The 12,323-nt window shown below is 39.7% G+C and overlaps 1 protein-coding gene across 1 annotated transcript in view; it reads right to left on the bottom strand.

The window, feature by feature from the left end:
- HYDIN (HYDIN axonemal central pair apparatus protein) overlaps nucleotides 1-12,323 on the bottom strand; it is a 347,975-nt gene that overhangs the window by 298,391 nt on the left and 37,261 nt on the right. The window contains 2 exon segments of the mRNA XM_069548980.1: nucleotides 6,267-6,401; nucleotides 9,494-9,613. Of these exon segments, the coding sequence (XP_069405081.1) occupies nucleotides 6,267-6,401; nucleotides 9,494-9,613 (255 nt within the window).

The following is a 12,323-nucleotide window of genomic DNA, read 5'->3' as shown; positions in this document are numbered from 1 at the left end:
CTGGAAGTGCTGCTCACGTCACTGGCCAACACGTAGACACAGCAGCTACAAAGAAGGCTGGGGAAGTGCAACCTTTTATCTCTGGCAGGTATGAATCCAATCAAAATTTGTGATTCTCTTACCAATGAGGAAAGAGAAAAATAGATGCCAAGGGTACACAGCTAGCCATTACACCTCACACCCCCTTCAGTCTATTCTCCACAGAGCAACCAGAGTGATCTTAAAATGTAAGTCTGATATGTAATTCCTAATCAAAACTCACCAGGGTAGATAAAGGGGAAGAATCAAGCATTTATTCTATCTTTCCTGTATGAACTGTACCTCAGGAAGTTCACTATAGCGTTACAAAAATAAAGCATAACAACAGACATTTTGTGCCTTGATGTGATGCAATAGGACATACCACATTACCCAAGAATTCTGGCCCCTCAAAAATCAAACATGAATCTAACCAAACCTCTAGATCTAACTACTGGTCTATAGGAAACAGGGGGGATGGAGGATCACTCTATGGAATCTGGTGAAGATGCACTTAGTACCTTGTTTGGATCCCAATTTAAGAAAATGAACTTAAAAAATAAACATATACATATATACAAATCTACATATACAATACACACATCTACATCTACAAAAAAAAACATATACATATACATCATATACATATATATATTACTCAACTGGGCAGATCTGAATACTGACCAGATATTTGATGATATTAAGGAGCTACTGTCCATTTTTTACATGTGATAAATATACTGTGACTTAACTTTTAAAAAGGACCTTATCACTTAGAGACAAACAATGAAGTACAATGAAATGATGTATGGGACTTGTTGCAAAGTCCTCTGGGGCAGGGGACAGGATGATGAAGCAAGATGGCCATATGCTGACAGCTTGAAAATCTGGGTGACGACAATTCACTATTCCATTCTCTATACTTCTGCATATGGGGAGAGCTTCCATAATAAACACTAGCTTAAGTATTTTATGATGGCTTCCTATTCTACTCTGTACGGCTTCTACGATTCCTCATGGTCTCACCCTCTACAAACCTTGTCTCCTACCATGTTCTGAGCAGTTTCCTCTCCTCCAGTCACACTGGCCACCCACTTCCCTGACCTGCTGCCAGGCATGCTTCTGTCACAGGGCCTCCAAGAGTGAGGCTCTGCTCCCAGACAACAATACCTGCCCAGTTCAGCTCTCGACCCAAAAGTAACCTCATTGAAGAAGTCTCTCCTCAGCTTCCTACTGAAAGGAAACAGTCTCCATTCTCTACCACTTTCTGTTCTCTATCATGTCACTATCTGATATTAAATGATATGTCTGTTTATTCATTGTGGAATGAATAAGCCCCAGAAAGGCCAGGCTTCTGCTGTTCTCCACTGGATCCTGGCTTATAGCACTGAGCCTGGTGTACAGTGAGTGAAATAATATTCATATTAATATCATTATTTGGATATTACACTATCAAGAGTTCTTAATAAAGAGAACACCTGAGACCCTCATTAGCCGTATTACAAAATGACATTTATCAAATCCAGAAAGCTAGAAAATAGTGATGTGATTCACTACGAAGATATGGAACCAAGTGGGGAGAAACACTTTTAAAGAAGACTTCTTAGACATCTTTCTCCTGGTTGAAAAGACAGGGGAAAAGTCAACATCTAATATATTGACACATCTAATACTTTGCTGACAGAGGTCTGTCTAGTCAAAGCTATGGTTTTTCCAGTAGTCATGTATGGATATGAGAGTGGATCATAAAGAAAGCTGAGCATCAAAGAATTGATGCTTTTGAACGGTAGTGTTCAAGAAGATTCTTGAGAGTCCCTGGGACGGCAAAGAGATCAAACCAGTCCATCCTAGAGGAAATCAGTCCTGAATATTCATTGGAAGGACTGATGCTGAAGCTGAAATTCCAATACTTTGGCCACCTGATGCAAAGAATTGACTCACTGGAAAAGACCCTGATGCTGGGAAGATTGAAGGCAGGAGGAGAAGGGGACAACAGAGAATGATAGTTGGATGGCATCACCGACTTGATAGACATGAGTCTGGGAAAGTTCCAGGAGCTGGTGATGGACAGAGAGGCCTGGCATGCTGCAGTCCATGGGGTCACAAAGAGTCAGACATGACTGAGCAACTGAACTGAACTGAATACATTGATGGCATAAAAAGATATTTGCGCCCTCTTTTCTTATGCCTTTGCTTTTATCCTCTCTAGGCCATCCTCAAGTTGAAGAAACTACATTTTATTTTCTTGAGATGAACTTACTTATCTCACTTTTCAAGTATTTATCACAATTTCCTATATGTTAGGCCCTATGCTAAGCACCTGGATTACAAGGGGAACCTAGACAGAACCAGGGAGGGCGAATTCCAGGCAGGAAGAAAACTAAATCCCTATCATTATTTTTGTCAACAATAATTGCTGAATGTGGCAAATCTTATATTTTAATATTTTATATTTATATTAAAATATATTTAATTTTTAAAATATCTATATTTTAATTCAAAATGCTAGCCCTATAGTATACTATGGCTGATTTGCATTGCTGTATGGCAGAAACCAACACAACACTGTGAAGTAATTATTCTCCAATTAAAAATGTTAAAACTTTTTCAAAAAATATGTACACCTGAATAACAAATTATTGTAATGTTTTTCTATTCTTCTTGGGTCATGTTCTTTAAATTTCATAGTAACAAACCAAGAAAACTATTTTGACAATAAGCTAGGCATTTTCTTAAAACACAACTGAGCAAAAAAAAAAAAAAAAAGATAGATCACTTCATATTTTCTTTAAACCACTGCTGCCATTTTCATATGCCAATACTATTGCAAACTGATGCTGTCTTAAGTCCAAGGATGTACCCAGTTTTGCTTTCCTACAAAAGCCTACTATTTCTTATATTCTTTTTAATAGTAAAGATACAAATTTAAGAGGTCAAGAAAAATGCAAGGCTCCAGAAATTGATAGTGTTATGATAACATCGACCACTATATTTCTACTTTCCATGACATGTACACTAGGATTATTAGATAAATAACATATCCAATCTTTTTTTTTCAAGTCCATGTGAAAAGAGATAAGGAAAGCTGAAACGAATTTGCTGCACCTGTTATCTGGGTATTTGGCATCCTTTAACAAGTTAAATCTCCAGGAAGCTAGATTAATAGATGACAGGGGGAAAAAATGTATACTGCATTATAATCTTCGACATGCTAATATACAAAGGGGGCTGAAAATCCAATTGAAAGAGGACTGGCTTATTAAACTGTGGCATGCTGCAATTTACATATCTCACCCTCCAGATGTGAGAAGGGTAAATGAGAATGAAGTGTGTTCAGATCAGCAGGGGATAGGAAGAAAAACGCATATGCATTTTGGCTATCAATTTGGCCAAGTGGAGAAAAAGTGACACGGTGAGAAGATTGACTTTTATTCTTCCTAAAATAAATCTAGTCTTGCTACCGCTCTGCTACATTATGGATCAGCACTGAAGACAGCAGGGCTAACCCTAGCTGGTTGTTCTGGGCACACCCTGTTGGTTTTCCAACAGTAAGAGTGAATGTAGATGGCCAGACAGCTAGAAAAACTACTGCAATGGGGCCCTGCTGATGGTGCAGGCTGGCAGGATCTTTGTGGAAAAATGGGGACCAAAACTAGCAGCAGGTGCTTCCCCAAATAGCCACCATTAGTCTTAGACAGTCAGTAAAAGGAGAAATCACCACGTCCTCAGAAACACATATTATGTCAATCATTTCACAGCTTAGAGCCCAATCCAACACAAAATCCTAATGTACTGAAAATGGTATCAATTTCTCATAGTCAGCCACTACTCTCAGCCCATCTCCTCTCACACATGCGTGTAACCCTTGATAACTTTCAAATACCTAAAAGAAATACTAAAGCAACGTTTAATTGATTTGTTTTTAATTAGGGCTTTCCCAATAGACCACAGCAATGTTGGTGAAATGGAACGGTAAGAGGGAATAAAAGAGCTAGGAATAAGAAGGAGCAGCCACAAAATACAGCCATGGAGTAATCCTCGGTGGGAATGCTGGCATTTCATATTTATAGAGTGGGTACAAATTCACTTAAAATATGTTATTTGCTGTATAGATAAGTAGTTCTAAAAATCTCTCCCTTTGCTTTTAGTTTTTGATGAGGGGAAATTAAAAACATTTATAAATAAAACAGAAGAGTATAACAAACCCCATGTACTCATCACCCAGATTCAACAGAAACTAACGTTCTGTCCTTCGGGGTTCATCTGCCTCTATCCATTCGCCTTTCTATTGCTATTACTACATTTTTAAGTTTTTAAGGTAAAAGTTAGATATTTAGAAAGCATAAATACTGAGTGTACAACTTTGAGAAATGAATTCATCCATGGAACCCACACACCTATGATGACACAGTACATTCCACCTCTTCAGAAAGTTCTGTGTACCCTTTCTCAGTCAGACTGCCTGCAGGTAGAATAATACTTATTCAACAGAAGACTTTTTTTTTTTCCCTCTGGCACAGAAAAAAAAATTAAGGAAAGCCAACCCCTCGAATGCAGCAAGCTTTACATTTCAAGCTGCATAAAGGCTTACTATAGCCAGTTTTTATAATAAAATGACAGTGTAGGAATTTGACCCCCAAACTAAATCCAACCATTCTCTTCACAGATAATATTCAGATATAGAACCTGGAGAAAAAAAAAATCAGGACTTAATAATGTACAGCAAAAAGCACTACTTCTGGAGCTATTTATCTTTTTGGTTATTTCAGTAACACCCCAAACAAAATGAAAAGTTCATAAACACAATCCAAGAAACAAACAGTAATACTACAAAGTGGAAAATTAATAACAGCGGTATTATATAATGAAATTTCTAACCACTCAGTACAGTGATCCATGCTTGGCAGGTCACATTAAATCCTCTATCCCTGCTCTCTAGAAAAGTACAAACAATAGCAGCAGCAGAGGAACACCGCTAATGACATTTACAGCAGCTAAAAAGTATTACTGATAGAGAAGAAAGGATTCAAAGCTAGTTCACTCTCTCCATTATGTTCTGATTCCATCTGTAATGGCACAGCACAGATAAGCATACACACTATTAACATTACATATAAACTGACATTTTGTTATGCCTATTTTAGCCTTGGTGTGGGGTGTCTTTTTTGTTTGGTTTTTTTTTGTTGTTTTTTTTTTTTTGTTTTGTCCTTGTTCTTTCAGTCATACTGGCAAAATCCTTTTTTTTGTTCCTCATATTTTATTTTTTTTTTAATTTTATTTTGACTTTATTTTATTTTACAATACTGTATTGGTTTTGCCATACATTGATATGAATCCACCACGGGTGTATACGAGCTCCCAATCCTTTTCTCTTCCACACAAGTCCCCACTTTGCCCCTTACAGAGGAAAACTCAACCTGCAATCTTGCACTCTTGGAGAAGGGGTGGGGAGAAGCCACCCTCCCTCAGTCCCTCAAGCTAGTTCTTCCTTCCAGAAGTAACTGGAATTTACACAACTGAGGAGAGAGGAGAGAGAGCCTGAAAATGAGCCTGACGGCTGTGGTGGTGCTGGGCGGAAATGGCTTCTTTTTGAACTCAGGCTCTGTGCAGACAGGGGTAAGAAGACAAGGCAGGCCTCTGCTTTCGGCTCTAGCTTCCCCACTTGCGCTTGGGCGGAGCTACTGGTGAGGTGAGCCCTTCCCCGAGGACTGGTTGCCCACCGTCACTAGGGAGCAGAAGGAGGCCTTCTCTGGGCCTCAGGTCCTGGTCACATTCTTTGCCATTAATGGGACCGATACTGTGATCAGCCTTTGAATCTTAGGTCTCTCTCCTAAACTAGTTACAAGGTGGGGAGGAAGGATGTAACCAACTAGGATCCCAAACTCCCAAGAAGCCGTGATCTCTACCTTTGTCTCAGCTCACAACGCCTGGACCACGTCTTTCCCTTTTTGGCGCCTCTCCAGCTGCACTGTCCAACATGAATATGCTGAGGTGGGTGCCAGGGAAGCATCCAGAAGGCTACCCTTCTTTACAGTCTGGCTACCTGCAGCTCATATAAGCCCTCATCGCTGTTCGACAGTTCTTTCCTATTCCCAGTGGTGCACCATGCCCTCCTCTCCTCCGCCCTGACCGTTCCTCTCACCACCACCACCAGCAGTACCATCAATGACGCCATCGACAACACCACTGCCACCCGCCACCACCTCCACGAACGTTCAGAATTGCAAACTGGCCAGGGCTGCTGTTACCTTGTTTTCCTCCGGAGTAAAGAGGATTCGGAACACGGATGGCACTCCTGGAGCGACTTTGTGGCTGATATCTTTGGGGCTGATTACTTTAAAGTAAGGTGAACTTTCCTCAACAACTTTCACCATCCTTGGAATCTGCAAGAAAAACCCAGTAACGGGCACTGTTATTGAAAATTTTTATTTTATTATTTATATGTGACTATTTTTTGAAAACTAACTGCTTAATCATCTAAAACCCCACCTACACTGGGGAGCTGCACTGGACTTTCCAACATCTGAGAGCTGCTCCGGGAGAAGAAATCACACCGCACTCCTGCTGTGGCTCAGCCACTGCACACGGGGCACCACTTGATCCTCGCAATAACCTCTGAGCTTCACTACAATTCATTCTTCAGATGAGGAAACAGACACTTTCCCTAAGAGTTACAGCTTCACCAAGCGATGGTGTTCAGAATCAAATCCTGCCCTACCTCTACCTTCCTTCCCTACAGGATTGCCCACCCAACACTACTGTGAAGCAAGAACATAGAGGGCAGTAGAATATCCGCAAGGCCAGTCTCAGAGCAGGTTCAAACAGTCCCATCCTTTTAAATTCTTATTTTTCTGCCCTGCTTGCCTCACCCAGAGTACACACACCTATCTTGGACAGCCCCCAGCAATAAAGGAAACGTAACTGTGAGAAGAGGGGTGGTCAGAGGTAGAAGTTCTAGGGACACAGGAACCTGAGAGGATTGTTTTAAAGAAAAAAAAAAAGATTTAAAGGCAGCAGAAGAAAGTTAACTATAGCTAAGTCCGTCCTAGGAGTCTCAGGTGAAAAATGAGGAAACAAGAACCCCACAGCCTCTCAAAGCTGGAGCGCAGATGTGGAAAGGAAGAAGAAACGCAGACAGAATTCAGACAGATCTTAAGACTAGAGACTGGGGAGGTAAGAAAGAGATGTGTGCGTATCTGATGGGAATAGAACTGGCTTTGCTGTTAGGAGAAAAGTTCAATGGCATTCGTGATGTGTTAAATGATGTCATATAAGCTTGCTGGGAATACTTTCAGTAAGATCATAACTGTGGATTAAAAACTAGAAAGGAAAACAACAGCAACACTAGTAATAATACTAATACTGCTTTAGTGCTTACTAATGACAGGCACTGAGCTGAATACTTTACATCCATTATCTCTTTTAATATTCCAAACAACCTATTGAAATGGGTGCAATTATTATCCCCATAGCTTGGAGAAGTGAAGTGACTTGCCCAAAGTCTACAGCTAGGAGAGCACCCACCTGGAATCTGATCCCAGATTAATCTGACTCTGGAGTCTGGGTGCTTATAATTGTACCCCAAGTGAATTGTGTTGTGGCTTGTAGAGTGTTCATGGCTCACTTTCAACTTGTGTGTTCAAGAGAGAGAGAAGAACAACAACCAGGCTCTGTCTTTGGAATTCCAAGCCAGTGAGGGAGCCAAAGGTGAGTGACACAGAGAGCATTTTTCAGTGTCCTAAATTTATCTCAGTGGTTCCTTCATAAAACAGGAAGGAGAGAAGCAGGCTTACATCAGGCACCTCGTACAAGGGTCCTGGGATTAACGTACCAAGAACAAGCCTGCCTGGCCTAGAGAAACTGTTTGCTTGTTGGCAGCTGAACTTCCTTGGATGAGAACCTTCTTTTCATGGGGTCCAATACTCCAATAGCATCTGACCAAGAGGTGTGGGTTTTATCCACAAGAACTGAGTGTGCTTTGGTAGACAAGGCTAACACATGCCTCTTATCCTTGACATGCTCACTACACCCACTGACAATCTTTTCTTGTTGATGGCCAGGGAGGAGTACCTTTTGTTCTAGGTCCTCTTTGCCTTTGATAGCCTAAAAAAACTTGAACAAGAGTCAAAAAGCAGTGGAGAAAGGGAAAAAGAGAACTGAAAGTGAGAAACTAAACTGGTTGGCAGCCCTATGTAACTGATCTCTTCTTGAGATATGTGAACAGAAGTGTAAACATCTCGGGTTCTTTTTCTTCCCTCTGCCTACCCTTTAGCTTCCATCCCATGAGCTTCTCTTGCTAACTCTCCTGCAGTGAAGAACTAAATGTTCCATCTTTCAAAGTCTGACTTTGCTGTCACTAAATAACCTCATTGATCTCTGAAAGGCATCACTGATTCCTTTAATCAGTTACTGTAGTAAATATAACTGCAAGTCTTCCCATTTGCCTTGAATTCTTATATAGTCTTCACTTAATTTCCCACTTTTATTATACCTAGAATTTTTGTCTCAATGTTCTAAGTCTCCTATAAGTATTTCTACTTGTCCTTAACACCTGATATTTAGCATCTCCCTAATGCCTTCCTCCCTATCTGATTACTTTTCATGCTTAACTGTGCTTCATGCTGACATACTGCATTATTCTTTCTTTCATCATTGTTATATGTCAAGAAAATCTTTGGTCGTTTAATACTCTTTCTTGAAATAAACCCTAATTTATCTCTGAAGGGAAAAGGCATCATGATGGAGAAGAAATCCTCAGTTGCAACCACAAAGAAGGAACAGACAGTGGGAGAAGCCATCCAAATCTATCTGTAGACAAATTCTGAAGGCTCTCTGAGGTAGAAGGGGGGAGATGTAAAAGAGAAAACAGGAACTTCCTTTTTTGAAGTTTTTTCTAATATAATCTGCATAATCTAAACGCATTGGCTCAACAAATGCAATTCATATGAGTAGACTTGATACCTTCTCTGAAAGGCATCACTGATTCCTTTAATGAGCTACTGTAGTGACTATAACTGCAAGTCTTCCCATTTGCCTTTAATTCTTACAGAGACTTCACTTAATTCCCCTTCTTTATTACAGCTAGAATTTGTGGCTATAATAGTGGGAAATAGTGGCTCTAATGTGGAGTATGTAAACATGAATAGTAATGGCACTGTCTTAAATGAAAACCTCTCCCAAATGGTCACTGGTGAGAATTTCATGATACTCGTCCAGCTAATCTTTTATTCAACAGAATACTTAGTGCACATGGGAGCTTACCATGGCGGGTACTGCCCTGGGACTGAGCATTTAGCAACAAACCAACCAGTATAGTCCTGACTTCATCAAGCTCATAATCAAAGGGCATGTCTTCATCTATTTTCCTAGGTCTATCAAATTAAAGAGCTTATCTAAGATCTTAGGGGATCCCATTCTATCTAATCCCTTCATATATACCCATAAAAGGTACAGCCATCCCAGCAAACATACTCACTGTGTCATTGTTCCTCAAAACCAGTGGGACCTCATAGACTTCACAGGGTGTGTAGTTCTGAAATATGATTTCTGATGGAAAGGGCTGGAATAATGCCTGATCCAGGTCAATTCCTGGAAACTACAGTTGAAAAAATAAATTAATCATATAGTCACAAAGTGGCAGAAATGACTGGGAAAGATAAGAAATTACTACACATACTTATAAATATTAACACTAAGAACCAAGGAAATACTTTAAAAGGAGTAACACAATGACAAATACTGCAATATTAATGCACATATGCGGAATTTAGAAAGATGGTACCGATGATCCCACACGCAGAGTGGCAAAGGAGACACAGATGTAAGGAACAGACTTTTGGATTCAGCAGGAGAAGGCGAGGGTGGGATGATCTGAGAGAACAGCACTCAAACATATACATTATCATATGTAAAACAGATGACCAGTACAAGTTCGATGCATGAAGCAGGGCACCCAAAGCTGGTGCTCTGGGACAACCCAGAGAGATAGAGTGGGGAGGGAGGTGGGAGGGGGGTTCAGGATGAGGGGGACACATGTATACCTGTGGCTGATTCATGTTGATGTATGACAAAAAACCATCACAATATTGTAAAGTAATTATCCTCCAATTAAAATTGATTAATTTTAAAAAATTCAAAATAACCCATAAATTAGAATTGATAAGTGACTTATCAAGGTCACTGAATAAAAGGTCAACATAAATCAATTATATTTCTTTGTACTAGCAATGAACATTTAGGAAATGAAATTTATAAACAATACCATTTAAAACCACATTCTAAAACATAAAATACATAGGAATAAATCCAATGAAAGATGTGTAAGACCTTTATCTGGAAAATCTACAAACCATTATTGAGAGAAACTAAAGAAACTCTATGGACTTCCCTAATGGGAAGAAATACACAATCACTTTATTTTAAAAGAAAGAAAAAGAAAATCTACACTGAACCACTGGCAGGTGTGTGGAAAATACACTAATATGCATATTTATAGGAAGAACCCATCATTTAGACAGGCTGGAAGACTCATAGCTGAGGAACTCTGTGGGGAAGAAAAGGCTAACACGATTCTGTCACATCTCCCTTCTTCTCATCCCCCTTCCAAATAAACACACACAAACAATCCTCTCTCATAAAGAGCTGCCCCCAGAATCATGGCGAATTCCTATTGCACTGCAATACTACCAGCCCTGCCTCAACATTAACTACCTGAAAACAGCAAGTCCAGGAAGAATTCCCTTCCTTATTTCAAAGATGAGTGATAATAATAATCACAATGACAAACAAGCCAGGATCTATACAAAAACACTCACCAAAAAAAGAAAAAGAGAAGCAAAGAAAACGTCAAATGAATATTCACTTTTCTGGTTGCCATGAAAATAATAAGAATCTTAACTACACCACTTCATCATAAGCTCAGAGAACATAATAGATAAAAATCAGAGAGTACAAAGCAAATATTCAAGAGTTCCAGGGAAGATTAAGCAATCAAAAGTGATGAAAAATTCAAGTGCTAATTCAATAAATGCTAATTGAATTTCTAATGCTTTCCATATGTTGAGCATACAGTAGTGAACAAAGCCAATAAAACCACTGCCTCATGAAGATAAAATTCTTGAAGAAATGGATAAAAAATAAAAATACATAAAACAAGGTCGGGCAGTGTTAAAGCTATTAAAAAAACAGCCGAAGCAGGACAAGGAGACGGCATGAATGGAGATAGGCAGTCAAGGGATGGCCTCTCTAGGGAAATGATTTGAATTGAAGTAAGTCATGCAAAGATCTGAGAAAACAGCATTCCAGTTAGAAGGAATAACCAGTGCAAAGACCCTGGGGTAAGAAGTATCTGTGAGTGTTTGAAGAGCAGCAAATGGAGGTGCAGTGAGAGGAGAGTGAGCTGCGGAAGAGACAACGGAAAAGACTGCGAAGGATGCAGGCTCAGACGCTGCAGGACTTTTCCATTATGAGGGTAACAGGAAGCTTCCAGGCAGTTTTCAACACGGAAGCAACATGTTCTGGTTTACATTTTTTAAAAAAGCCACTCTTCTTTGTGGAGAACTGATAATGGGGTGATTGGAGGGAAACAGGGAGGCTATTTTAGAAGTCTAGATGATGATGGGTTGAACGGGATGGTGGTGGCAGTGGTGGTGAGAAGTGTTTTGATTATAGAGATGTATTTGTGATTACTAGGCCTTGTTGGATTTCACATAAGATGTGAGAAAAACAGAGGCATGAGAGATAACACCAAGGTTTTTGGCCTGGAAAAAACAGATCAACAGAGGTATTACATGGTGGAGGGAGGAAAGATCATGACTTTAGGGAAAGAATGTAATGCAAAAATTAGATCTTCAAGATTTTAAGTTTGAGCTGCCAATCATACACTGAGCTGAATATATGATCCAGAGTTCAGGAGCTAGACCACAGTAGGAGACATAATTATGAAAGTAATCATTTAAAAGGTGAAATTAAAAACCTCATTCCTAGAAGGGGCCACCTAAGGAGTGAGTGCAGAAGGGAAAGAAGTTTAAAGAGCAAGTACTGGGGAGCTCCAATGTTTAGTGATTAGGAAAAGGAGAAAGAGCCAACAAATAGGAAAAAAGCTACCAGTGAAGTAGGCAGAAAGCCAAAGGAGTGTGATATCTGAGATACAAGTGAATTAAAAGATACAAAAAAGACACTGACTATGTAAAATGCTGAGATGACCCAACTGTGTTGAACAGATCAAGCTTAAGAATGAATTCTAAGACACACACACACCTCAAAGAAGAGATACAGAGGATGCTGACGAATGTAATTACAATGAA

This window comes from Ovis canadensis, chromosome 14, assembly GCF_042477335.2.
Source record: "Ovis canadensis isolate MfBH-ARS-UI-01 breed Bighorn chromosome 14, ARS-UI_OviCan_v2, whole genome shotgun sequence".
Classification (NCBI taxonomy): Eukaryota; Metazoa; Chordata; class Mammalia; order Artiodactyla; family Bovidae; genus Ovis; species Ovis canadensis.
The sequence above is the reverse complement of the archived record's forward strand: the minus strand, read 5'-3'. Positions and strand labels throughout refer to the sequence as shown.